Genomic DNA, 27,802 nt, shown 5'->3' with positions numbered 1-27,802 from the left:
ATGAATCAAGGTCATGGTCGTTGACTGCAATTTGTGGGAACGCTGATGAAGTTTGTTGTCGTTCATTGGAACATGACTTTGGCTTTGATATTGAACGTTGAACGTTCAAAACTCTCTTATTAAGACGGGAAGACAATATTAACGCCCGGGGATGTTCATTATAGCAATATTGTGCAGCCAACATCAAGCGGCTCCTGTATATATATATCCATGTTCCCGTTGGCAGTCATGCAATCACTTGTCACTACTGGCTGGTGGTGATTTGCTTGGGAGTGCTGCTATGTACTATGCAGCGTACAGATTCGATGTGTATGCACCAGCTCAAAGAAACATCATATAATTCAACTCGGTGACGAGACGGTACATGACAGACTGATGTACATCGAACTGCCTCAAAATTTGAACCGGACCAAGGTGGTAACACAGCCATTGACATGCGGTGTTAACCTAGGGCGCCTGCAACTACAGCATGCAAAACTCACCCAAATAGCAGGTCTCTTCATCACTTTCTCCCCGTATCTCTCCTTCCCCTTGATCATTGACTTTGCGCAGTGTTTTACTGTCCAGTCTGTCTGTACAAACGTGACATCCTTGTCATGCAACACGAAGAAGCCGAGTCAAGCATGTCAACGAGACGAGGAGAAGCGTCATTGCATGCATCGATATATCGGACGAGCGCGAAATATTTACCACCGTATGGTGCACAGCACCGCCAGGATGCACTTTGGGAAGGTGAGCAGCTACCTTGTGATACCACCAGCTTACTCAATTAGAATCAGGTGGGAATGAAGCGCTTCCTCCTATGTGGCAACAGTATAAGACCTCGTCGGATGGTAAAATACAATATCAAGATGACACGCTCACGATAGTTTCGTGGAACCGACCTTTACCAGGAGTGCGACTAGGTGAGGGATGAAATTGCGACAAGGAGCGAGGAACTCACCGCCGAACATAGATTATCCTGGATATCTTGCTGTTCCAGGATGGGAATGGCACGTCTCACCACTCGGTCGGTCCTACTTTGTCAACCACAACACTCGGACCACGTCATGGAAGAAACCAAAGCCAGAACGTCCGGCAGGAAGTTTGATGCCGGAATGCGTCATCGAGGGTCACTCCGAATGCATATGGAGCCTTGCCTGCTTGGGTACAAGTGGCAATATAATGAGTGCGTCTGAGGATAGTTCTATTCGTCAGTGGAAAAGACACGGAGAGGAAGTGGGAAAACCTTTGAATAGCGATGGGGGAGGGATAGGTTCGATGGTAGTATCCCCAGACGAAACGATGGTCGTTTGTGGAAGTATAGACGGCAGACTGCGGCTTTGGAATATAAAGGAGGGCATCATGATCGGCGACCCGTGGGAGGGGCTTAATGCTGCAGTGAGGTGCCTCGATTGGTGTCGCAATTTCCTGGAGATAGCAGGTGGATCTAACGACGGCACCATACGACGCTGGAACCCGAATACTGGTCGACAAATAGCACCACCCATAAAGACCAGTCATGGCTGGGTTTATGCCGTCAAATACTCTCCACAAGGCGACAAATTCATGAGCGGCGGGAACGGTCCGATTTGCATATGGTCAAGGAACGGAAAGCTGCTTATGGAGATCGAGGGACATGACGATGTGGTGATGTCCTTGTGTTGGTCGAAAGACGGCGCACACATCTTCTCCGCGTCAAATGATAGGACCATCCGCAAATGGCGGGCGAATGATGGACAGGAACTCGTCGTTTTTCGGGGTCACACCCACGGTGTCACATCCCTCTGTCTTACTCCCAATGAAAGGTATATTGTTAGCGGATCATATGATTTCTCCGTTCGCATCTGGGATCTCAAGACCAATCAGGCTGTCGGAGATCCACTCTTGCATGATGACCAAGTCTTGGCTGTTGTCATGTCCCCCGATGGAAAATACATTGCCAGTGCTGGACTAGACAACAAAATATATGTATGGAACCTGGAGGCGGCGTTCAAACATTCTCTGGTAGGTATGCGCTTTGTTGTCTACTAATTTCCCTTCCTGACGGTTTTGGCTATCTATGTAGGCTGCAGATCAAAAGCTCAAGGCAACTCTTCTTTGCTTCTCTTTCGCACTACATCTCACTTTTCACTAGGGAAGCCCAACCCAACCGAGAGTTGTGCGCCCACCAATCGTGAGCATCCCCACCTTCTCTCATATATCTCGCTAGACCTTTGACCCCTGTCTTGCGTCTAATCAGCAGGTCACACAATCAGGACTGGCAAGATATGTCAGTGTACTTTCTTTTTCTCCACCTCTCACCTGACACCAAGATACAGGGCAATGACTTCTTTGGCGACGAATCAGACCACGCGTCTCGTCATGCAGCTCATCCCGCAAGCCCATCGTCCCCTGTTCGTTGGCGTCGTTTGCTCAGTTCCATACATTTCGGCACACGACCTGCAAATGCATCTCAACCAATCGAACGACACTCCCGACACTGGAATTTCAATCTCAAGCTGTTTTCTGGAGGACATTCCCCGCGCACCGTCGATGTACCTCTTGCTCAAGATGAAGATGTGAGTCACTCGTCGTCCCTCCAATTTCGTTCCATTAAAATACAATACAGAGATATGGCATTGTCCCTGAAACTGATGCGGAGGCAGCTGCAGCTATGCAACGTACGAACAGCAACCAGGCTAACAGTGCAACGCAATCAGGTCAACCAGCAGGGGCACAAGGCTCTCAAGCACGACCAACAGAAACACAGCAGTCAACCGGTGAGAGGGGAGATGTTTCCTACGAAGTTACCTGTTGCTGCTGCGGATTTTACTTTGGACGTCCTTCCACTTTGCGTCACTCATAAAATCATACAGAAACCCTGTTACTCAATTGTCTCTTGCGCATCATCTATCTTACACATAGCTCGCTTCGTCCCATGTACAGGCGCACGAAATTGATATATTTCTACGCGTGATCGAAGCAAGCATGAAGTCGTACCAGCCTATGACCCACTCGCTCCCATATAGAATATCCGAACGGCACAGGAGATCGAATACAAACAGGGTCAGAGTGTGCAAAAGGATACGTATTGAATGTCAATATAACATAATTATGCGGGATGGCTGTCATCAAATGCAATTTGTCGTAGTATACATGATCATGTGCAGCAGCTGAAACTACAGTTGTCAAATAGATCAAGGTCATCCAAATGTTCCACCCGCCCCGCAATAGACTCATCCTGTAAGTTACACACGTAACGAACTCTACGAAACCCCCACCAATCATCTCGTACGGTCCAAGCCTCGCTCCATGAACGACACTGAATCAACCACAGCATAAGACATCACGCCGGGACATTCACAAACGATATGTCGGACAATGGAATATGAACTGGGCCATCAGAGCCGCGTACTAGATGTTGGTTTGTCTGCCAGAGATGGATGTGCATGCGCACGGCAACAATGGCAAGGGTTAGGAACTGAAAACTGCACGTGGGTGTACATTTCGAGTGTTGTTAGTAGGAATACGCAGTAGGATGCAGAGGTGCATACCCATTCAAAACGGTCCGGTAGGTGTCCTGTGGCGCAGAACATCAACGGCTCATCATAGAAGACATTTAGAACATTCACGCACCTGGAGAAGCAGCGATGTGAAGATGTTCAATACCGAGAATACTTCAGGAAACAGAATGACTATGGATGAGCACAAAAAAACGGCGCATACAAGTGTTAACTCACGGAGAGCGCAAGCATAATAGAATATATTATGGTTCACCAGGACAACGTACAGACGGCTTGGGTTTTTCCGCCAGCTCTGTATGGCGCGCATGAGCGTGAGTATCATCAGTCCTGGGGAGAATGTTTGTCAGCGCGTATTTTTACATATATACTCCGTGTTACCCAGTTCGAACATAGAAAAGAGAAGAAATGGTATAAAAATCCGGTCACTGGTTGAACTCTGGTAGCACCCTGTGATGCCCGGGATCGTGCTAGTCGTATCTGTAAATGTGAACAGAATGTTTCAGTTGTCATGGACCACCAGAGGGAAGGTGAGAGTGCATACATGCCGCGGAGACGGTAGTGTCGACGGTAATGCTGACGGATGCTGCGAGAAACGACTGGCTGATGGATCTACCACTAGCTTGTGTACGGTGATTGGATTGGAAACTCACGAAAAAGGTGCCCAGGATGGCTGCGAGCAATATTCTATTTCTGTTCCAGAGCGCATATGTTCTGAGGATGAAAAAACCTGAATCGGATCAGCGACATGCATATCTTAGGGAGGAAGTGGAGATACACTCGGAGCAAATGGCTAATATCATGCCAAACCCTGTGAGAGAAAGTGGGCTGCCCTCAGCAAGGCTGTACATAGATGAGTGTACCATGCACGTACCTGAGCTAATATTGGCCAACGTCCCGCATTTCTGGCAAAGTCGCGGAGTAAGTCGTTCGGTCTCATTAACTCTCTACCTCGTCACATACAACTGGGTTCTCATTCGAGGTAAAGCTCACTGAAAAACAAGTGTTCATCGATTAATCAGGACGATGTGTGCTGGAGCGGAACGCACTATATAGATCTGTGATGAGAAGGATAAAGGGAAGGTATCTTGTAACAATATACAAGCCTTTCATCTTGCTCCAGCGCGATCGAAGCAAAAATGTCCACTTTGAATATCACATTGTGTGTATCAAATCTAAGTCGTATCATGGAAGAAATGTATTACCTCTTCATGAAGCGAACATGCATAATCATAGGTCTGGAAAAGCGAGTTTGGCAGCGGACATGAATAGACCAGAATAAGCCTACATCAGCGAAATCGGTGATTCCTAATTTGACACAATAACACTGAATTCTCGCGGATTGTCGAGGATTCGATACGTTCCATTGATATGACTGATTTTTTTAGTCCCCCTCCCAATTGTAGACAATTCGCCCTAATTACTACCAATACCAAAGCGTAAATCAGACAATAGATCCAATTCAAACATCGCAAAAACAATCAAATTCAGGTGAATCCTAGTCAATTTTACTACTAGCGCTCGTCACCTACTACTCCTCCGACTCTGGCATTGCATCAATGTCAAGGAACATCAATGCCTCGTCCGTCTCGAGATCGCACACCACGTTGAAAAGTTGTTAGAATGTGAAGCATTAAGTGTCAGTTCAAAGACGTACCACTGAAGCCAGGGCTCGTACATATTTCGCATCCTTCATCAGTCGTGACCTGACAGCCTCAAATTCAGGTCAATCGTTGGTGCACGTGAGCAAAATGTCTCCCATAATCTTCCGCTGATGCTCCAAGTCAGGATACACATTTTCGAACACGAGGTACTCGAGGATGCGGGTGATAGAAGCGCGTAGCATGTCCTGCATATGGGCCTGCTGATCTGTTAGGTTAACCTTGCCTGATGTACTATAAATAATCCGGCTGCTCAGAGGCCAATCCTCCTCACATGTTCGCACAAGTTTCGGATTTGAGGCAGTCACAAGCGTATCACTCGTGTCTTCAGTACTATCCCGCCAAGTCGGTTTCTATCAACCATGAAACTAGCAGTCAGCGCCGTCTGAAAACAAACAAAAAAAACATGAACTCCCCTCCTGCTCTTGGTCGTGCAAGGCTCATCCGAGTCGTCATCAGTGTCACTTGTGCCCTTACTAAGATGAGAACCTCGCGATTCAGAGCCAGTGCTCTTGGACCGTGCACGATTTACAAATTGAGTCGCTTGACATGAGATGAAATCAGCAGAGCAGACACTTCCAACCATAATGAAAAAACTTACTTCAAGATCCAGTACTTCTTTCAGTTTCTTTTTGTCCGCCTTGAGGGATTTGAGATCATCATCGGACGCATCTAAATTGTCGTCCGAGTTGTCACCAGTGCCATGCTCGTTGGACTTGCCACTTAATGCAGCAATGTCGTTGTCTGAGTCAAACAGTTCAGACGCAGACACGACCTTGGTGTTGGACTTCGCGTCAGATGTCACAATTCGAGGCATCTTGATGTGTTCTGATTCGGCGTTGTTGGATGCAGCACGTTTCCGATTAGTACTCTTTTCTGCCATCCAAACTAAATAAGTGGGTCAGCGCACACCAACAGTAATGATCGCAAGGCACAACGAACAACGAACCTTGATCCTTGTAGGCAGTAGATTTGGCCTGTCATACAGGCCGGCCATCCGATGTTGCAGGACTCGGAGCTGCAGCTTTTTGCAAGTTGGTTGCATGCATGGCTGCAGCTTTCTCGCTGGGTGTGGGTCCTTTGGTTTTCACCATCACAGTAGAGTAGAGGCAAGATGATAAGAGAACTGATCGATCGAATCGATTTGCAAAAAAATAAGTCACAAATCTGGCAGATGCCGTTAACACAAACTCACCAAGTCAATCCGGTTCCAAAGTGTCATAGGCCAATCTACTATCATGCCTACTTGCGATGGATGTCAGCATCTCTTCACTAAAAACAGTTATTTTCGCCACCTAGCTCAATCTAAGAATCCTGCTTGCATCATCATATACGAGCAGATGCAAAACTACGTACCTTCGGCACCAAATCTACATTCCAAGTCACGTCCTCCGAGTCCAACAACTGCAAAGGTATCCGAAAATTCTTTTTTTCGTTGCGCACATTGGGTCAGACTGTCGAATATTTAGGTCTTTTTGACACGCATTTGAGAAAACGGCAAAGGATTTTCCAAGTTTGATACAATCGGCTCTAATTGTCCCCAATACAGAAAGGGGGTTTTTCCTGATGTACCCAGAACGCAGCCATCGATGCTGAGCTCAGGTATCAGGACAAATAATATGACGTTCAGACAGTAGTACGCACTATATATGTACTGGTGTACATGACTTGTCAGTTATGATTCATCCTCGTATCGACAAGGAGACATACCGTGGCGAACTGCAAACTCCTTGCTGCTGCGACATCGTCAGTCGAATACTCCATTTAGAGGTCAAAAAATGTCTATCATGGGGCCTTCTTAGCTATTGAGCTAAGTACAAGCGCATCACGGTGGCAGTGCAAATACCATTGAGTTAGCTCGAGTTTAAATTTAGTTTACTGCGGTCCCGATGAAGCATTTCATCGTTCAAGGATGCTTAAAAATCCTCCCTAACCAAGCTTCAAATTTGGTTCCTCGCAACCCGCGGTAGTGCTTCAAAACATTAGTCGCTCTGAAATCCCTGCTCCACTCGATCAGACGAAAAGCTTGGGCGAATTAGATCTGATTTTGAAGAAATCGTGACTTCAACCTTCTCTTCTCCGACTCGTCTCACCTTCTAACATTATGGCATGGCCGACCAACTCACCGGAAATTTAACATCGCGTCTCCTCGTTCCTGGGTGTTCTTAGTTCATCACCTTCTGAGCATCCATCAGTGAAGCACCGCGTGTGAGTACTACATTTTGAGCATATTTATGCAGGCTGTGTACTCAGTTCTCAAACAGTATATCAATGCTAATCACCGTGATTCAGCCCTATCTACTTTCACCAGGCTACTAAAAGTCGTCACCAACAATGGGGAGCTCGAGACTTTGCGTCTATCCAGAAAAGATGTCGAGCAGTGGTTGCAAGAATGGAATATCTCTGGGGAAGAGCGCAGTCAATTCCTCAAGTCCGTTGTTGATGCCTTCATACAATCTGGGCTGCCGTACGTATTATTCTATTTGAATGATGAAGGTTGTGGTTGACATTTGACTCATGCAGGGAAACTGCTTGTCATCACACGCTTTTTTACATTTCTTGATTACCATGCTATTCACCGGAAAGTCAATCCGCGGCGGTTGATGCCATAGCCTTAGCGTTGTGTTTGCCCAGAGACTTTGATCCATTGTTCAAGTTGGATGCTGCTGTCTCTGCGAAAGATCATGAGCCTTTCTCGCTTCTGCAGGTGTTTTTGAATAGTGGTCTACCAGAATTACATTCATGGCTCGAAAGCCATCCCGCCGCTCTCGAAAAATATGGTAAGTCAGTTCATTATGATTGATGTCACATATTTGAACCATTCGTGGGCCTCCAGAACTTGACCAAGCACGGCTTGAGCGGAAGATCCGTCTTCTGTCATTTGCGTCACTGGGTTTTGCACGTGTTGGACATGATCTGCCGTATTCAGAGGTCGCGTCGATCCTGCAGATTGAACTGAGTGAAGTGGGTGATCGATGGTATGTCCTCTTTACATCATGTCGTGTATGATTATCTCAAGTAATGTTCGAATAGTGATCTGTACCGCTCTTCTTTCGGGAAAGCTCTCGCAGACTACTCAATCTCTACACATTTACCATTCATCAATGTGCACGTTTAAGCGAAAGCAATGGGAGGCACTGGTGAAGCGTCTTGAAGGCTGGCCTGGCGAACGTGCCGGAGGTTGTTACTAGCACACAAAAGCGCGGTAACGGTTCGGCTGTGGGTGAAGTCGTGCAGCAGGTCACGCAGACAGGTGAGAGCATTCAGGTTGATGCTGCGTAGCCTACATCAGGGTTCCTCCGTTTAATGAATCAAGGTCATGGTCGTTGACTGCAATGTGTGGGAATGCTGGTGAAGTTCGTCGTCGTTCATTCGAACATGACTTTGGCTTTGATATTGAACGTTCAAAACACTCTGCTTGTTAAGACGAGAGGATACTATCAACGCTTAGGAGTGTTGATTAAAGCAATATTGCGCAGCCAACATCAAAGGGCTTCTATGTATATACGTTCCCGTCAGTCATGCAATCACTTGTCACTACTGGTGGTGATTTGCTCGGGAGTGCTGCTAGTACTATGCAGCGTGCAGATTCGATGTGTATGCACCACCTTAAACAAACATCATATAATTCCACTCGCTGACGAGACGGTATCGACTGCCTCAAAATTTGAACCGGACCGAGATAAGTACTTGATCCGGTGGTAACACAGCCATTGATATGCGGTATCAAGGCGCCTGCAACTACAGCATGGGGCCGAACTGACCCAAATAGGTCTCTTCATCACTTTCGCCCGGTATCTCTCCTTCCTCTCGGTTACTGACTTTGCGCAGTATTTCACTGTCCAGTCTGTCTGTACAACGCGACATCCTCGTCATGCCACACGAAGAAGCCGAGTCAAGCATGTCAACGAGACTAGGAGAAGCGCCATTGCACTCATCGATATATCGGATGAGCGCAAAATATCTACCACCGTATGGTGCACAGCACCGTCAGGATGCACTTTGGGAAGGTGATCAACTACCTTGTGATACCTACTAGCTTACTCAATTAGAATCAGGCGGGAATGAAGCGCTTCCTCCTATGTGGCAACGGTTTATGACGTCGGATGGTGAAACACTATATCAAGATGACACGCTCGTGTTGACCTCGTTAAACCTACCTTTACCAGGAGTGCGACTAGGTGAGGGATGAAATTGTGAAAACTTACGAGCGACGAACTCACCGTTGAACATAGACTATCCTGGAGACCTCGTTGTTCCTGGATGGGAATGGCACGTCTCACCACTCGGTCGGTCCTACTTCGTCGACCACAATACTCGGACCACGTCATGGAAGAAACCAAAGCCAGAACGTCCTGCAGGAAGCTTGATGCCGGAGTGCGTCATCGAGGGTCACTCTCGATCCATATGGGGCCTTGCCTATTTGCGTAACAGTGGCAATATAATCAGCGCGTCTGACGATAGTTTTATTCGTCAGTGGAAAAGAGACGGAGAGCCAGTGGGAAAACGTTTGAATAGCGATGGGGGAGGGATATTTTCGATGGCAGTATCCCCAGATGAAACAATGGTCATTTGTGAGAGTGACGACGGCAGACTGCGGCTCTGGAATATAAAGGAGGGCAGCATGATTGGCGACCCGTGGGAGGGGCATAATGCTTCAGTGAGGTGCCTTGATTGGTCTAGCAATTCCCTGGAGATAGCAAGTGGATTGCAAGACGGCACCATACGACGCTGGAATCCGGATACTGGTCGACAAATAGCACCACCCATAGAAACCAGCCATGGATGGGTTGAAGCCGTCAAATACTCCCCAAAAAGCGACAAATTCACGAGCGGTGGGAACGGTCCAATCTGCATATGGTCGATGGACGGCAAGCTGCTTATCGAAATCAAGGGACATGAGGACGATGTGATGTCATTGTGTTGGTCCAAGGACGGTGCACACATATTCTCTGCCTCAGTTGATACCACCGTCCGAAAATGGCGGGCGATTGATGGACAGGAACTTGTCGTTTTTTTGGGTCACACCTACGCCGTCACATCCCTCTGTCTTACTCCCAATGAAAGGTATATTGTTAGCGCATCAGATGACTACTCCATTCGCATCTGGGATCTCAAGACCGATCAGGCTGTCGGAGATCCACTCTTGCATGATGACCAACTCTGCGCTGTTGTCATGTCCCCCGATGGAAAATACATTGCCAGTGCTGGACTAGACAACAAAATATATATATGGAACCTGGAGGCAGCGCTCAAAGTTGTGGTAGGTATGCACTTGGTTGTCTAATTTCTCTCCTAACTGTTCTGGCCATCTAGGGCGCAGATGATGGCAATCCAAAGCTCAAGGCAAGTAGTTTCCGCTTCTCTTTCACAATACAGCTCACTTTTTTACTAGGAACGTCCAGCCCGACAGAGAGTTGTGCGTCCAACCCCACCTTTTCTCATGTCTCGTCAGACCTTTGACTTCCGTCTTGCGTCTAATTAGCAGGCCAAAAAAACAGGACTGGCAAGATATGTCAGTGTACTTTCTTGTTCTTCACCTCTCTCGCCTGACACCAAGATACAGGGCAATAATTTCTTTGGCGACGAATCAGACCACGCGTCTCGTCATGCAGCTCCGCCCACAAGCTTATCGTCTCTTATTCGTTGGCGTCGTTTGCTCAGTTCCATACATTTCGGCGCACGACCTCTAAACGCATCCCAACCAATAGAACGACAGTCCCGACACTGGAATTTCAACTTCAAGTTGTTTTCCGGAGGACATTCCCCGCGCACCGTCGATGTACCTCTTGCTCAAGATGAAGATGTGAGTCACTCGTTGTCCCTTCAATTTCGTTCCATTAAAATACAATGCAGAGATATGGCATTGTCCCTGAAACTGATGCGGAAGCGGCTGCAGCCATGCAACGTACGAACAGCAACCAGGCCAACAGTGCAACGCAATCAGGTCAACCATCTGGGGCACAAGCGTCCCAAGCACAACCAATCCAAACACAAGCACAAGCACAAGGCTCAACTGGCGGAGCGGAAGACTTTGTGTATGCAGGAGTGAGCTGCTGCGGAATTTTCTGTGGTCTCCGTCGTCCTGCTTCGCATCAGTCATGAAGGATGCAAGACATGTGGCACGCGCACACTCAGTTCAACACTCTTTCCCCTGCACCTGTGTCTAACTACTCTCATAATCAATATTTGCTGGCACCATAACTATCACCCACGCACTCGGAACTATCTCTCCTCGTGCACCTCCTTTCCCTTGCACTACCTTCCTTGGATCCATGCCACGTGTTGGCAACACCCTCGGGGAAGTTGGCCCCGTTTTCTGGAATGCAGCTCTTGGTGATGCAATGGTCTTCTGCACGGGGAGCTTGACATTTGCTGGAAAGGTGACCCGTTGATACGTCGAAGTTGAATTTCGCGCAGCATTGTACGTACTGTTCAAATCGTACACAGATCGTTCAATATGTGTTTGTACAACTTAGATTTCCATCAATTAGCATACTGACTACTTGAATCTTCCGCGTCATAATCTCGTTACATCGCGGGAGACAAAAGCTGATCACCACTTGCTTCATATATAGATGTTCACGTGCTAACACAATTTTTCTTCGGAATGTCTTGAATGATCTTTGTAGCCATATGAGATATATAAAAATGCAAGTAAGAAGGTTCAACGTTCAACCATGTTCACATGAGTGCACTTGGGCTCGTTCCTTGCTCGCTGTGATGTCATGGCGGTGCCGTATCAAAACTTCATTATGAATTCCACCACGCATGGCTGTGTGATCTAAGTACATGATCAGCAGCTGAAACTACAGTTGTTAAATAGACCAAGGCCATCGAAATGCTCCGCCCGCCCCGCGACAGACTCACCTTATAAGTTAAACACATCACGAACTCGACCAAACCCACCCCCACCAATCATGTCGTACGGTCCAAGCCTCGCTCCACGAACGACACTGAATAAACCACACGATAAGACATCACGCCGTGGTATTTTCAAATGACAGGTCGGACAATGGAACATGAATCAGGCCGCTAGACCCGCGTAGATGTTGGTTTGTCTGCCCGAGATGGATGTGCATGCGCGCGGCAACAATCGTAAGGGTCAGGAACTGGAAACTGCACGCGGGTGTACATTTCGAGTGTTATTAATAGGAATACGCAGTAGGATGCAGAGGTGCATACCCATTCAAAACGGTCCGGTAGGTGTCCTGTGGCGCAGAACATGAACGGCTCATCATAGAAGGCATGTAGAAGATCCACGCACCTGTAGGAGCAACGATGTGAAGATGTCCATTACCAAGAACACTTCAAGAAACAGAATGACCATGGATGAGCATAGAAAACGGCGTGTACAAGTGTTAACGTTAACTCACGAAAAGTATAAGCATAATAGAATGTGTTATTGTTCATCAAGACAACATACAGATGATTTGAGTTTGTCCGTCAGCTCTGTATGGCACCTATAAGCTAAGCGTCTAGTGAACTCTACCAAACCCACTAGTCATCTCGTACAATACACACCTCGCTGAATGAACGGTACCGCGCAAGTCAGCGGGTAAGGTGTCACACCGTGTGACTGTCGCTTCATCTGCCAGAGATGGCGGTGCATACGCGTGGCGAGGATCGCAAGCATGATGGACTGAAAACTGTACGTGAATGTGCGTTTCGGGAATTGTTAGTAGAATTGCGCAGAAGGTTGTGGAGGTGCATACTCATGGAATATGGCGTGGTAGGAGTACTGGGTGTGCGAAACATCAACGACTCGAACATAAAAGGCATTTGGAGATATACGTACATGGAGGAGCAGTGATGTGAATATGTTCGCCACCGAGAACACTTCAGGAAAGAGGATGAGCACGGAAAAATGGGGTGTGCAAGTGTTAACTCACAAAGACCACATGCATAATAAAATTTGTTATAATTCACCAGGACAATGTACAAACGGCTTTGGTTTTGCCGCTAACTCTGTATGGCTCGTATGAGTGTGAGGGTCATGAGCCCTGGGGAGTATCCGTCAGCGTGTGTTTATACACATATATGCTCCTGGTTACTCACCCAGTTCGAGGAGAAGAAATGGTATGAAGAGCTGGAGACTACTCGAGCTCTGGTAGCTCCCCGTGATTTCGGGGATCGCACTAACTGAATCTGCAGAAGTGGACATAATTGTTGAATGTTAGTGGAACGCCAGGGAGAGAAGAGAATGCATACCATGTTGCGGGAGCAGTAGTGGTGACGGTAATGCCGATGGAGGCCCCGAGAAAAGTCTGGCTGATACATCAGCGGCTATTTTGGGTGTGGCTAGTAAATATTGGATTCACGAAAGCAGTAACAAGGATAGCTGCAAGCAAGATTTTATTGCTGTTCCAGAGCGCGCATGTTCTTGGGATGAAAAAGCCTGGATGAATCGGATCAGGGATGTGCATATCTTAGAGTGCGATGCGGCCGTTATTCTTGGTGGTGGGGTCAGCTCTGCAGGTTAAACAGCAGGAAATGTGGAGAGGGGGACGGTAATTGTATATGGGAATGCACCTGGAGGATGTTGTAGTTCTCAAGCCCTTGTGCAGTGGCGATCTTGTTGGCGATGGACAGCATATCCATAAGGTATTCGTCTGTGAGCTCGTGCAGCTTTTTCGCGTGGTCTATTATGCACATAAGCGCCTTCTCTCGTGAAATAAACCTTTTTCTCCTTCTGATCACAGCTGACGCACCTTTACGAATGATCAGAGCATGGCCCTTGGAGAGGGGGCTAATGTCAAGGAATGAGTAACTAATCGTGTGCCAATGATATGACAGAAGAAAAGGGACGAACGAAGTTTCTGTCTCTGGGAGCTTGAAGCTTGGGATCTCACCTAGAACACGATAGCGCTGTGATAAGGTGGCGTAGTTGAATGACGAGAAGAATAACACACCCTTGATAATCTTAAAAAATATGCAGGTGCCGAGTGATCTAGAGGATGTCTATTATACTCCAAAATCATAATGGAAGGGAAGAATCTGACCGTGCTGCTGCCGCCATGGTAGGATGCCAGGTGATGTGACGCGCCTTCATCTCGCACGTGATCAGGCTGACAAAGTGTGCGTTCCAGAGTTCGCCTGTGTTGGCATTCCGGATTTTCAAGTTCACCAATCCGCCCGTACGTGCAATCATTGTGGGCATCGGTCCAGGCAAGCCCACGGTCTTCCCCTACCCTGGTTGTAGTTTCTCCACCCTCAACATATGACACACTCACCACTCGCCTTCCATCTGTGTCCTGTTCAGGTTTCGAGGACCTTGCCCATGTTAAACGTTAACATCCCACAAACTCATCGCACTATTATCAGTCCCGCTTGCTGCGGTCTTGCCGTGTGTCGATCATGCTATGGTCTTTACTCCAAAATCTTTGTCCCCCCACTCCTCCCCACCTGTGCACCCCTTCCAAAGTCTCAGATAGGCTAATACGGTGGTAAGATAGAGCAGAGAGATCATTTCCCTCTCCATCAATTCTTTGGTTCTCACAAGCTGAATAACCACCAGCTTCAACCTAGTGTGCCACCTTCTACCTAGTGTTTTTCTACGATTATAAAGGTAGTTCGCTTGTTTGATTACGATGTTCTTTATGAAAATAATATCGCCCTATACAGGAACTGCACAGCGCTTCCTGGGTGTACTCTTTTCATTCGCTGCAGGACTACACCCGTGTCGAACGCAGCCTCTCATCACTCTTTGGCGATACCCAATTCCGACAAAAACATGCAGATACCGCTTCTCCAGCAAAAATTTAAGGCGCAATTTGACAGGCAATCACAAATTATTGTAGTTTTTTGAACCGTCACAACCGTAGTCGCTGACGGCGACATTTTTAGCTTGACCTTGTCCACGATTTTCGCAATGGCTCACATGCGTGGATTGTCTGTCCCATCATATCTTTCATCGGCGGGAGGGATGCTCAACGGCTTGATCATCGGATGTAGCATCATCCCAAGTGTCGATGGACGATGACACTGGTGTCATCACCATTGGGCACTTATGGGGCAATTTATGGCGACAAGCATGGAACGAAGCCTGCTTCTCATTTGAACTAGAACACGCGTTGATTTGAAGACACGTGCATTCATTTATAATCATACCACTGAGATTCTAGATTCTGTACATTAGAATCAATTGGATACAATCGGTCGGCGGTTTGAAAAGCATTTCTAGATTGTGACAAGTTGCGGGACCATACTCCGACTTTTTTAAGGTTTACACAAAATTAAACTAGAATGTGGAGTTCTCAATGCTACCGTAAGTGGAGCTAGCTTGCCAATGTCCCGCAGATCTCCGAGATCTACACTGCTGAGCGCTGAGCGCTGAGCCCCCGCGTAAGAACCAAGATTAACGAGGAAAACTACCTTCCAACTCTAGACCTCGCACTGGAAAACGCAACGAATGAGGACGAAAAGGCGGGAGTTGATGCAACTCCACAAGTAAGTATAAGCGGTAAGACAAAATCAAATCAAATCTAGTACTATGAGTCAAGGGTTGGACATTCATATACCAGGTCCACATGTACAATATTAATTTGCCATTCCGCGAGGACGTGTACTTCTTTGATACTGTTCGGTCCCGTGCACTTGGCTCACCCGAAATTGCCGCACATATACGTCTCCGGACAGTAGTCCTCCTCTTGCTCCAACTGTGTCCCAACTTCTTCTTGATAACAAATTCAATTGTTCAAGAAAATGAATTCCTCTCAGAGGATGTATCACGATATGGGTCTCCAAGGATGCAGCGGAGACATACATAGGCAGGTCTAGTGAGTTAGCAGTGGGCCCATCACTAGCTTGATCAGCTTCTGAATATCAGTGACGTGATAACCAGAACAGGTTTTCTCATAGATGATTTTAAATACTGATTGCCGTTACTTCTTGGATTCGACGCGGCGGGTGATGTACTTGTACCGCATACCACCCTCCTTGTCGGGGACTTGAATTCGCCTGACCCCGTGGCCCTGCTTTGGGAACGGCAGATGCGCTGGGTACTAAACAACCATAATGAGGAGAGAGTGAGTGAGAGCGATCGATGACTTACATCCAAAAGAGCTCGTCCGTCGTGAATGACTTCTTTCTTATAAGCCTCGGACTCTTCGTATGGCTTCTGTGGGGACAGCATAAATCAGCACGATGTCTACAGAAGAAAGGGGACATGTCAACCTTCACAGACTCTGTTTTTCTAGTGAAGGTCGGGAGGGGTGCCTGGGGATGAAAGCCTAAATAAGCACACTGTCCAAAGAGCGAAAAGAACTACTGACATGCAAGAAGGCATCGCACTTCTCGCAAACAGGCATTCCGTCGAACAATTTTACTTCTTGACCCTGAACATGGAGAAATATTAATCGAGGCAACTGTAGACCAGGAAAAGCGTACCTCCTGGACGCTGATGGCTGCAGAGCACTTGCGGATAGAGCATTCCATGATTTGCGTAGATAGGAAAAATGTAGTGATAGGAGGACTTCGAGATGAAATTTCCTGGAACGTTTCAGAGGTGAGACAATAAGTGAGTGGCGATAAAACATGGCGGCTTTTATGAGATAGACCCGCGATGTCGCATTACTAGTATTATATCAACAATCAATTTATTTTCTTGATATGAACCAGATTTTTATCGTCTTACCGCTTCTATTTATATGGAGCTGGACGCACACGCCTTTTCGTCTTCATTCCGGTTGCGTTTTCCAGTGCGAGGGCTAAGGCTGGTCTTGTATTTTTCCCCATTGTTTCAATTCTTGTATATACCAGAAAATCGGAGATGACCGTTCATCCCGTTCGTTCTATCCGCAGCACTAGTACAATCCAACCCTAATTGCAAAGAAAGTTCAATTGGTATTGCGCGGAAAAGGGGTTCTCCACTACATACTAGATCCGGATCCCAGTGAAATAAATTGCGTGATAGTATGTCCGAAGTGTTTCCGGAACGGCACAACACGTTCAGCGAACGAGTCGTAACCGCACTGAACCTCAGTACGCTTGCCGGAGGTTCATTTGACCTTGCTCGCTCCGTGTTGGGTGACTTCGGAGTGTTGCGGTGGCGCCGTCTGCGTCAAGACATGGTGCGGAATTTGGCCAGTCTGCGTGAGGTCTATACAGACAAGTCACAGAGTCCGTGTTAAAGTCTGGGGGACAAATCTGCTAGTGGTGGTCCGGAAAGCGCCGGGATACTGCACATCCAGCACGTATATAGCAGAGCTTGAAATTGGCTACACGACGGCTGAACAGCACGCAGGAGTCCTTCAACTGTGCTCGTCGGCCCAGATGCTCGTTGAAACATGTTCATGCTACCATGGCAGATTCCATGCAGACGATTACGTCTCTCGAAGCACTTACGATCATCCTTCTGGCTGATGCAGGAACATCGGATGACTAACTCCGATGGCCCTGCATGATGCACTCAACACGAATTGAGGTATTGACCACGTGCGCCATATGACCCTGCATGATTGAATTTTCTTCCAAAAGGACGGCTCCTCTATCCCCACAATTCCAGATCCTTCCGGAATCAAAAAATCGGACTGATTTAAGTCCCCAATTTCGCTTCCACTATCTAGCAGATCAGTATCAATCGTGAACGATGGAAATACAAGGTATGTTGACATGAAAGCAGAACCGTCAACAGGCAAGGCAGCTGGCAGCTGATCAAGCACACCCTGAAACTCGGAAGGGGTGTGGCAGGGAATAAGACAGCTCGAGCGCCGTCAAAAATAAGGTTGGAGTATGGCGTCTAGTCGACGAGCAAATTAGCATAGCCCTCGTGGAGGGCCAGATATTGGCATAAAATTTATGCAAATAAGGTGTTCCTGAATGTGAAACAACCAACTATAATCAACCAACATAGCGCCAGATCGCTCATACAGGTCTGCAAGTTAACGCCAAGAGCCTTTCGTACGACGAGAGGAAGCGCAAAAAGCCAGAAGGGGAGCCATCAAACCGCTCAAATGCGTTCAATTACAGTAGGGCTGTGCAGGAAACGAGTAGGGAAACGATCTATGAATGCAATAGCAGATGCTCACCAGCATCAGAACATGGGTCAGAAGCCAACCGATGCAGCACAGCGCAATGGGTATGATTGAATGCTTGAAAGACGACATGGACACCTTGTTGTAGGTCACCACAATCATGACTCGGCGCTGTCAAACTACACAACCTGCAAACAGTTTAGTGCACGAACAACGATGGCCACAGTGCTCAACGAAAGCCAAGAACAGGGGATTCGAAGCACAACGGATGTCATTCAGGGTATCTGGGGCCAAAGTCTGGGGTCAAGCTTTCAAGGCCCTCTGGGTTGCCTCTGGGGTTGAGTGGCTTCGAGCGGAGTTTAAACGTTACGTGTCAGTTACCACCTTAGTGCACCGTGCACATCATAGACATCGCGAGTGTATTTTCGGCTCTGACACACTCTCCAGAACTAATTGAACTATCCTACGCTGTTCAAATGCCTCCAAGGACGACATACTCCAACTCCAGCCTCACACGGTCTCCGTAGTACTGCTGCACCTGATGGTCTACCACAAATCACAGGTGTGCACATGCTGACAGGAAACGGAGCGGGCGCGCAGGTAGGAAAAGAAGGTGGTGCGTGAGAAGAGTGGATGCAGTAATAGGAAATGGGCAAACAAAGTGTACCGATAATGTGCATTTTGAGTGGAGCACGACTGTAGCATTCCAACAGCAAGTGGTGGGCGGGCAGGAAGGCAGTCGTGGTGACGGGCAGCACAATCAGCAGGGAACTGGATCCAAAAGTAAACCGTACATAATTGGTGAACATCAGCCTTACGGTCAGAGAGGAGAAGTGCACACTGCACGGGAACTTTTCACATAGCAGGAAATCTCTGGGCGATGGGTTAACGTCGCAGGTCTTGCCAACGCCATGTCGTCTGCAGCTTCCAGTCTATGCTGCCGTGTCCTCCTCGCTCCAGGCGACTAGAATCGTAACGGCAGATTGACAAGGAACGAAATTGGCATTTCACCATTTTAAACATCCTAACCAGCAGATGTAGTACTATTGCTAATCTTGCGCAAACTCGACCGAGGAGTAAGACTTACATTACCTGCTTAAGAACCGTCCGTACAACCGTCAAATCCGTAATGCTGCTTTGCGTTTGAAAAATGTTCCTTTGTGTAATTGGGCAGCTTCATTTTAGTTGGTGGTGGCATCAGTGTACTGAGTTTTGGCAAAACCGATGCGGGAGCGGGTGGTATCGAACACAGAGTAGAAGCGCTCGAGGAACGTGTAGCCGTTAATGAAGTCAAACCCTTGGCCACTGGGCGTACCAATGTCGCCAACGATGAGATATATGGCGTTGATGCTACCATCAATATAGGTGTTGAGAGAACGAGGCCAGATTTGGGCGTTAGGGGTGAGAGTGTAGGTTTCCTGTGAAAATGGTAAACAAGGGATATGAAGGCTAATGGAAATGGCGTACGCTGCCAATATGGAAGTTCAGGTTCTCGAGGGCATTGTACTGGGTAGAGGAAATGAGAAGAAGTCCAGTGTCCGGATCCGGATTACCGCCGGTTGCAGACATGTACATTCTGTAAGCATCTATCAAACGCTGATTAGACCACGATCACTCGTTGCACTCTAGATACGCACCACTGGCAATGTAAAGAAAGGTGGTTCCACTATCGACGATACCAGCATTGGAGGACAAGATCGTCATGGAGCCATAGGAAATGCTCTGGTCGATACCCCAATAGTTCGCTGCACGGTCGGTGGTAGTGATAGGACTAAATCAAAACAATTACTATCAGCCTGGATTGAATATTGATCTAGTAGGAGGTAGCTTACGTGTACGCAATGGGGCCGGCGTGCTTGTTAGCGATAGTCCCTCCGAAGGTGAGCTCTCCATTGGTGACTGGCTCCGAATTGGTGGGCTCAAAAGAGATACTAAACATCTCACGATGAATGGTGCCTTGGCTATGCAGGTTGTTAGTGACAGTCGGGATCGTCGTTGTCGGCTCATCTACCAGGGTACCCTCTGTCAAGTCTACAGGCCCGATGCCAAGGATACCGTCAACACTGATGAAGCCCCTTGTAGTAGAAGCAACACAAATCGACTGATTGGCGACGGTGAGCCCCCTACCGAGAGTGACGGTGTCGGTGTACTCAGTTCCTATAAATAGTCATAGGTATTTTCAACAACTTGTGGTATTTTATATGTCGTACCAGAGAAGTAGACGCCGGTACCGTAGCTGTTCGCCACAGGCTGACCGGTGTTGACGCTGGTTTTGGTCACCACGTACGGAGTGCTGGCACCAACCCATGTGTTCGAGCTACCGGTGTCGACAATCAAGTTGTCTTCAATAATACATTAGCAGCCGCATATTTTGTCAGTGTTGAACTTACAGGTTGTGGGGGGGCTGCCAATTCCAACTGCTATGAGGTATTTATTAGCAACGTTGATAACAGGTGCGCTATGATGGCCGCCGTGCCTCAAGGAGTTGTCCTTAAGGGCGACCACGCGAGCTCTATCCTGCTGCAAGAGGTTAATGGTACCATTGGAGACGTTTAGCCTCCTAGCAATGGGGAGGGTGATGGGGGAATTGCCAACTTCAATGGGCGATGTCGTGATTGACAAAGCCAGGAGAATAATTGTCAACAAGGATGCAGCGGGGAACATGGCTGACTCGAAAGTAATGCGATACCCAGTGGTCTATTATATATGTACTAGTGAAGTTTGAATGCCATCTTGGCCACGTATGGAACGTCCCCTCTCGAAAAAGCGATGACGAGATAGCGGCGGTCCGAGTATCGCAAGTATAAGGCTTCGACTTCCTAATGAAACAGAAGTGTAAGAAGTTATTTTCAACCCAACTTGAAGGAGGGCATCTCTGAAATGGCCGGTCTGGGACATCGGCAGGATCATCGGCACCTCAAAGCGGAGTACAAATGTTCGTGTTCGTCTGTGTTGCAACGAAGACATATTAGCGTTTATTGCTAGACAGTGAGCGGACAAAGAATATAGGGCTGGCGGGCAGGAAGAGGTGCGGGCAAGGGTGACAGAGTTGAGACTTTGGCCCAGACGTTGTCCAAGACTGGCCAATTTAATTTCTGACATTCTGACTTGAAGGCGGCAGTAATTTACAATTCACTTGTTTTGTACATGGTCCCGTGGTTCTTTGACTCACCTCACGTTCATATCCGTAGAGATGCGCGCTCATCAAGAATAACGTCATCGTCAGGTTGGTGTAGCAAGTGTTGCTGAGAGCGGTTATCCCAGGCCTTTCAATGATTGAGTTGTTGGATTGACGCCATTTGATGCTATTTGCCAACTCGGCCCGAAACCCATGGAATAGAATGATATAGTATCCACAAGATGGAGTAGTGACGAAACTCAAGCACGTCGGCTGGTCACGGCCCGAGTCAATCACAAAGGAAATCAGTGCACATTGCAAACGTTATCATGTAGCGGCACACACCAGTCTTGAGTTCAAATTCCTATCGGGAATCAATATTCAACAGGCGTACATGTAATGGATGGTAACCTACGGGTATCGTCTAAGGGCCAAGAAGTCTCAAAATGATTCATGCTATCATGGTCCCACGTACAATTGTAGTGCGGGCATCCCATCGAAAGGTCTTGTTTGGGAACTGGAAGTCCACTGGCAAATTGTTGGTCGGTATTCATTTGACCTAATAGGTAGTGGACAAGAAGCAACAATTCAGTTTGCACCCCGGCAGACGATGATTACATAAGTAATCGATTAAGCTCCGGTTTCCGATATCATCACCTGATCCGTACACTCGCGGCTCGTCTCTACCTACGTTTTGGTCCTTGGAGCTTGTTGTTTCTAGTTCTCACGCACTGGCAGTATTCCTGGATTCTCGTTTAGGATATCCTTTTTCTGGATAAACCCCACAGCCTGCGCTCTTGTGAGGCTTAGTGAGGCCAATCAGTGATTTACGGATGCCACCAGCCCATCCTGCACGAATGGGGAGGTATGGGTTGGAGATCCCGATAGACAGTTGCTCCTCTGAATCCCACTCACTTTCTACTCAGGGTTGTTTGCAGAAACTTCGTAGTAGTATCTGTGGGTCGGACTTTGGGCTTGTACTTATATTAATCGACTGAAATTTTTTGCACGTTCTACAGATTTCATTCACTACGTTTACAGTGGAACGGGCATGGACTGTAAGGGAAACCAAGGTCAATCCTCTATAGCGGGAGGGTACGGCTCCATCCATCGAGGGCCGACTACAACAACACAACATTGGACTACCGACTACGAGCCAAGACTCCTGGCGCTCCTGAGGACCTGCACCAGACCACCCTGGTAAATCTGTCACTCCTGCAAATGCAACCGTCCGCAGTTGCACCATGAAAGACGATTGTGAGGGAGTGCGAGGAGCCGCGCCAGACTACCCTGGTACAGCACGCTCCTCACATCGCTACTATACTATATTGCTTGCTCATTTACTTCCTGCACGATAAAGTGCGCAAGTCAGAACTTAATGTGAACTTGAAGCATCACTCGACGAGGGTCATTCTGCCTCATCCAGCATGATCATCTCCTCGTCAGACTCCACTGCCTACTGATCTAAACAGATGGCTCGTCGCAGTTAACTTCTTCACTCCTCGAAGCCGTGCCCGCCAGTATGGATCGTGATGCCATCCAGCCACCTAAACAACGCTTGAAGAATACTAGTCGCAGGCAGCGCAGATTTAAGCAGCTGCTTGTCCGCAATCAGCCTCTCCAAGCATATCAAGGAATACCTTGCGTACGACGCACATTCACCGGGAAGAAGGGCGAGCAAGGAGGTGAGGCGAAGAGGAGGCCGCGTGTGGAAGTTGGTATTAGAACAGAATGGTTGGGTGTCGACTGGGGCTTAAAGGTATGTCAGACGTTAGGACGGTGTAGAGAGCCACGAAGACGAGACCAATCGCCGTCGCGTATATCTTTGAAATAAATAGGCTCTCAGATCTCAATCACGTATTGCAATGCTTTGCGGTGTCATTTCAAAAAGATTTTTGGTTTGCAAGGGTTAGCAGGATAGCAACATGTCGTGATCAACTTAGCTAGATAAGTTACCAGGGGCACAGTACTGCCGTTTTCAGATGGAGATTAGCTCCTGCTGGCACCTGGTGACACGAGCACTCGAGGCAGGAACAACCTACCTTATGTGCAATGTTCAGAGCCTTCTTGAGCCGAGAATATGGTTGAAAGATGAAGCGGAAAGGTCGGAATCAATCAATTAAAACACATTCACGAAGTGGTAGCACTGAGAACGCAGACAGTACTGCAGTACCTGATGTTGAATTGTCGCGAATCCACATTTTGCAGGATGGAGGACGATAATGATGGGAGGAAGGCCTCGTGCACCTTGAGGATGGTTTCACTTACGAGTGGACACGTCAGTTGTGAACACAGAATAGGCATACACACGTGTTTCGACAGCGCGTTGAATTACATGCGTTCCCATCGTGGATGATGAATACACGGGAATCCAGTTATTTGGCCGTTATCTGCAGCTCCCAGTCGATGGCTGCCATGTCCCTCCCTCCAGGTGACTAGAACCGTGATGGTAAGTTGACAAGGATCGCGAGATTGGCATTTCACCATTGAAGACATCCTAGCCAGCAGATGTGATACTATTGCACACCCAACCGAGGAATGAACCTCTATAGCCTACTTAAGAAGAGTCCGTACATGACCATCAAATCCGTATGCTACTTTGCGCCTGAAACCCGTTTTTTTGTGTACTCGGGCTGGCAGCTCCATTTTAGTTAGTGGTAGCATCAGTGTACGGGGTTTTGGCAAAACCGACGCGGGAGTGGGCGGCATCGTACACAGAGTAGAAGCGCTCGAGGAATGTGTAGCCATTAATGAAGTCAAACCCTTGGCCACTTGGCGTATTAATGTCGGCAACGACGAGATACAAGGCCTTGCTACTACCACCAAGGGCGGTGTTGAGAGCACGAGGCCAGAGTTGGGCGTTAGGGGTGAGAGTGTAGGTTTCCTGTGCAAATGGTAAACAAGAGATGTGAGGATTAACAAAAATGGCGTACGCTGCCAATATGGAAGTTCAGGTTCTTGAGGGCTTTGTAATGGGCGGAGGAGATGAGGAGAAGACCAGTCGCGGCATCCGGAGTACCACCGGTTGCAGACTTGTACTTGTCAAAGGCATCTATCGAACGTTGATTAGACCATGATTACTCGCTGCACTCTAGATACACACCGCTGGCAATGTAAAGAAAGGTGGTTCCACTATCGACGATACCAGCAGTGGAGGACAAGATCGTCGTGGAGCCGTAGGAAATGCTCTGGTCGATACCCCAATAGCCCGATGCAGGCTTGGTCTTAGTGATAGGACTGAAACACAGCAATTGCCATCAACCTAGATTGATCTAAAAACTGAGGTAGCTTACGTGTACGTGATGGGGCCGACGTGCTTGCCAGCGACAGTTCCACCAAAGGTGAGCTCTCCATTGGTGACCTTCACCGAAGTGGTGGGCTCGAAAGAGATACTAAAAAACTCATGATGAATGGTGCCTTGCTTATGCAGGTTGTTAGCGACAGTCGGGATCGTCGTTGACGGTTCATCTACTAGGGTGCCCGCTGTCAAGCCTACAGGCCCGATGCCAAGGATACCGTCAACACCAGAAAAGCCCGACGAATCAACAGCAACACCAATCGACTGATGGGGGATGGTGATCCCCTTACCGAGAGTGACGGTGTCGGTGTACTCAGTTCCTATAGATAATCACGATTATTTTCAACAACTTATAATATCTTTATGTCATACCATCGAAGTAGCCAGAACCGTAGCTGACAGACACAGGCTGACCGGTGTTGACGCTGGTTTTGGTCACCGCGTACATAGTGTTGGCGCCAACCCATGTGTTCGAGCTACCGGTGTCGATAACCAAGTTGTCTTCAATAATACATTAGTAGCTGCATATTTTGTCGGTGTTGAACTTACAGGTTGTGGGGGGGCTGCCAACTCCAACTGCTACGAGGTATGTATTAGCAACATTGGTCGCAGGAGTGCTATGGCCGCTGTGCTTCAAGGTGCGGTCCTTGAGGGCCGTCACGCGATCTCTATCCTGCTGCACGAGGTTAATGGTACCATCTGAGACATTAAACCTCCTGGCAATGGGGAGGGTGATGGGGGAATTGACGACTTCAACGGGCGATGCCGTGATTGACAAAGCCAGGGGGATGATTGTCAACAAGGATGCAGCGGGGAACATGGCTGACTCGAAAGTAATGTCATACCCAGTGGTCTATTATATATGTGCTGGCGAAGTTCGAACGCGAATATTGGGCACCTTGGCCACGTATGAAACGTTCCTTCTCGCAACAGTGATGACGAGATATTGGCGGTCCGAGGTATCACGAGTGCAAGGATTCGACTTGCTGATAAAACGGCAGTGACAAGATTTGTTTTTTAATCCAAGGTGGCATTACAATTCGCTTGTTTACCTATGGTCCATTGGTTCATTGACTTACCTCACGTTCATTTCCGTAGAGACGCTCGCTCATCAAGAATACACCTCAGCAGAACGTTGCTGAGGAGAACAGTTGTCCCCTGGTTGCCCCGGGCCTATGAATGATCGAGTTGTTGAATTGACGTCATTTGGGATCATTTGCCAAGTCGGTCCGAAACCACGACAGTATTAACAAGCCGAAGCAGTGACGAAGCTAGCCATTTTATGACGCGTTGGCTGGTTACACATGGTCCAATAATTCATTTGTGCAAATGGGAAAAATTTGCTGGAGGTTGCATGACTACAGAGTCGGTGCCTCGACGACGAAGGGAATCAGTGCATTGTCCTGCAGCGGCGCACACCAGTCCTAGGCTCCTATCGGGAATCAACAGGCATGGCCCAGATATCGTCTAATGGACAGGAAGTCTCAAAATTATTCATGGTCTCCAAGTGTTGTCCTGAGAATTGGACGTCCACTGACAGATTGATTTGTCGACATTGGTTTGATGAGGTGGTGGACAAGAAGCAAGGTGGACGCGGCAACTTCCTCATCAGTGAGTCATACCTAGACCTATTTTGGTCTCACGTGACAAGCTGCTACTTCGCAAAATCGTTCCACCAAAGAAAAATATCTTTATGACCTTACTCTGAGACTGCAAGGTAACGATACACGATTGAAAACCTACTTATCCATGTGGAGTTACAAGCATGAAACTGTGTACTACGAACAAAGACACTTACCATTCTCCTTTGCGCTCCATCCCCCGGCCGCGCTGCTTTGTTCACTACCACTCAAATAGTCTCATGGAGTGGCGTATTTTCAATACCTTCTAGCCATCTGGTTACAAAATATGCTCTCTTATTCGCACGAGCCAAGGCAAAACCTCAAACTGCAGGTAAGCATAGGCAATGTATCGTCGTCAAAGTTCACCGAGCCATCCAAGCCTATACAGAATGATAATAGTATCGAACAAGTAACCCGTTCCGTGCCTCTACCAAAGTATCGAGTTGTGTTCGTCAGCCCACTTGGTAAATCCATGTTTTTATCCAAAATACCGGTATCTCTGATAAAATTCAGTGCGTGCAAGGTCTAAAATAGCAAAAGCGTTCTGTCCGACGCCAGCTGACAGGCACCCAATGGACAACAGAAAGTTCCGTGAGTGTCCGATGGGACAGAGGCATTATTTGTTCATCTGCTGATCTCAATTTGTGCTGCAGCTCGCATCAGGGAATGTATGGTGGACGGTGAACCAATAACGATCGAGTTGATCGACACCCTCGGTCCAGGCGATGCGGATTACTACTTGTGCGTTACGTCTCTGTTTAGTGCCTTATAACATCGGCCAACATGATATATGTATAGCGAGAAAGGTCTCATGAACTCATACATTGAGCAAGGAGACGGGTTTCTTTTCATTTACTCTGCCGAAAATCGCAAGTCACTGGAGCTAGCGAAAGAGAATTATGGTTGGGTCGTGAGGAGGAAGCAGCATGAACGAGACAATGGGACGAACCCTATTCCTGGTATGCTCGTGGCAGTAAGGGTCGAAGACGAACACAAAGCGATGTGGATGGAAGTGACTTGGGAAGGTGAGACTGTCGAACTTGAAGTGTGCCAAGGAAATGGCTGACAGATGGCGTGGAAGAGGGAAACAAAGTTGCGGAGGAAATGAATCTAGCGTTCATGCAGGTATCGCTCAAGAACGGACGCAATGTGGAGGATGTGTTTATCCATATAGCTAGATTGATCAAGAAATACCAGGAGAGGGTGAGTCGAAAGATAGCTGTACGTGACATAACTGACAACGCATGAACAGAAGAAGCGCATTTCGTGTATGCATTGGGCGTACTACGACCAGAAGATACTCGATGACCGTTATGAGAAATTGCAGCCAAGGAACGAATGTAAACACGTAACAACTGCAAGAGAGAGAGACGTGGTTGGGAAAGTTGATTTTGATGCCGAGTTCGAGAAACAGCAGCGAGCTGGATGCTGCGCAGGGTGTACAATTACTTGAGGGGTCAAGGGATGCCGACCATTGTATTTACCAAGTTGTATTGTTGTGGGTTCGGAATGTTGAAGGGCCTCGCCCCCGTCATCGAAACATTTATTACAAGGGACAACAGTGTTTGAGATGTGCTGCTCCGTTGCTTTGATGAAATTACTAATCACATAACTGGCTGGTGAGAGGCGTAGTTTCGGGTCCCGATT

At 47.8% G+C, this 27,802-nt stretch overlaps 8 protein-coding genes across 8 annotated transcripts; 2 read left to right on the top strand and 6 right to left on the bottom strand.

The window, feature by feature from the left end:
• Positions 1-2,875: 2,875 nt before the first annotated feature.
• HD556DRAFT_1536058 (uncharacterized protein) lies at positions 2,876-6,798 on the bottom strand. The gene is made up of 13 exons (XM_041309618.1): positions 6,788-6,798; positions 6,715-6,735; positions 4,688-4,719; positions 4,532-4,628; positions 4,446-4,474; positions 4,357-4,387; positions 4,261-4,293; positions 4,027-4,212; positions 3,864-3,962; positions 3,702-3,812; positions 3,598-3,656; positions 3,516-3,541; positions 2,876-3,449 (listed from the first exon to the last, which is right to left on the bottom strand). The coding sequence occupies exons 2-13, from the start codon at positions 6,728-6,730 to the stop codon at positions 3,308-3,310; spliced, it is 861 nt and encodes a 286-aa protein (XP_041160667.1). The 5' UTR covers positions 6,731-6,735; positions 6,788-6,798; the 3' UTR covers positions 2,876-3,307.
• A 579-nt stretch (positions 6,799-7,377) lies between these two features.
• Positions 7,378-8,551, top strand: HD556DRAFT_1474598 (uncharacterized protein; the record flags this gene model as incomplete). Its single annotated transcript, XM_041308507.1, has 4 exons — positions 7,378-7,610; positions 7,730-7,923; positions 7,980-8,121; positions 8,163-8,551. The coding sequence occupies 4 exons, from the start codon at positions 7,378-7,380 to the stop codon at positions 8,332-8,334; spliced, it is 741 nt and encodes a 246-aa protein (XP_041160666.1). The 3' UTR covers positions 8,335-8,551.
• A 3,572-nt stretch (positions 8,552-12,123) lies between these two features.
• On the bottom strand, positions 12,124-12,473 carry HD556DRAFT_1442741 (uncharacterized protein; the record flags this gene model as incomplete). The annotated part of the gene is made up of 3 exons (XM_041306507.1): positions 12,124-12,262; positions 12,329-12,354; positions 12,411-12,473. The coding sequence occupies 3 exons, from the start codon at positions 12,471-12,473 to the stop codon at positions 12,124-12,126; spliced, it is 228 nt and encodes a 75-aa protein (XP_041160665.1).
• Positions 12,474-13,578: 1,105 nt separating this feature from the next.
• HD556DRAFT_1211699 (HIT-like domain-containing protein) lies at positions 13,579-14,104 on the bottom strand (the record flags this gene model as incomplete). The annotated part of the gene is made up of 5 exons (XM_041296577.1): positions 13,579-13,596; positions 13,676-13,785; positions 13,855-13,913; positions 13,956-13,995; positions 14,056-14,104. Coding segments are annotated over 5 exons (276 nt in total), but the record flags the coding sequence as incomplete, so codon positions are not given.
• A 1,922-nt stretch (positions 14,105-16,026) lies between these two features.
• HD556DRAFT_1442739 (uncharacterized protein) lies at positions 16,027-16,579 on the bottom strand (the record flags this gene model as incomplete). Its single annotated transcript, XM_041306506.1, has 5 exons — positions 16,027-16,146; positions 16,197-16,262; positions 16,319-16,360; positions 16,417-16,479; positions 16,532-16,579. 5 exons carry the CDS (start codon positions 16,577-16,579, stop codon positions 16,027-16,029), a joined length of 339 nt encoding a protein of 112 aa, XP_041160663.1.
• A 2,719-nt stretch (positions 16,580-19,298) lies between these two features.
• On the bottom strand, positions 19,299-20,781 carry HD556DRAFT_1442738 (aspartic peptidase domain-containing protein; the record flags this gene model as incomplete). Its single annotated transcript, XM_041306505.1, has 6 exons — positions 19,299-19,535; positions 19,585-19,703; positions 19,755-19,888; positions 19,950-20,274; positions 20,328-20,459; positions 20,508-20,781. 6 exons carry the CDS (start codon positions 20,779-20,781, stop codon positions 19,299-19,301), a joined length of 1,221 nt encoding a protein of 406 aa, XP_041160662.1.
• A 2,672-nt stretch (positions 20,782-23,453) lies between these two features.
• HD556DRAFT_1536054 (aspartic peptidase domain-containing protein) lies at positions 23,454-25,530 on the bottom strand. Its single transcript, XM_041309617.1, has 6 exons — positions 25,083-25,530; positions 24,906-25,034; positions 24,529-24,853; positions 24,339-24,472; positions 24,169-24,287; positions 23,454-24,119 (listed from the first exon to the last, which is right to left on the bottom strand). The coding sequence occupies exons 1-6, from the start codon at positions 25,351-25,353 to the stop codon at positions 23,883-23,885; spliced, it is 1,215 nt and encodes a 404-aa protein (XP_041160661.1). The 5' UTR covers positions 25,354-25,530; the 3' UTR covers positions 23,454-23,882.
• A 667-nt stretch (positions 25,531-26,197) lies between these two features.
• Positions 26,198-27,777, top strand: HD556DRAFT_1367956 (uncharacterized protein). The gene is made up of 7 exons (XM_041302855.1): positions 26,198-26,486; positions 26,535-26,619; positions 26,669-26,746; positions 26,809-26,896; positions 26,954-27,180; positions 27,237-27,358; positions 27,408-27,777. Exons 1-7 carry the CDS (start codon positions 26,442-26,444, stop codon positions 27,606-27,608), a joined length of 846 nt encoding a protein of 281 aa, XP_041160660.1. The 5' UTR covers positions 26,198-26,441; the 3' UTR covers positions 27,609-27,777.
• The last annotated feature ends 25 nt before the right edge of the window (positions 27,778-27,802 follow it).

The sequence above is a fragment of the Suillus plorans genome (genome assembly GCF_016647745.1).
Source record: "Suillus plorans strain S12 chromosome Unknown HD556scaffold_25, whole genome shotgun sequence".
NCBI lineage: Eukaryota > Fungi > Basidiomycota > Agaricomycetes > Boletales > Suillaceae > Suillus > Suillus plorans.
Note: the sequence above shows the minus strand (reverse complement) of the source record. Positions and strands in the feature narration are given on the sequence as shown.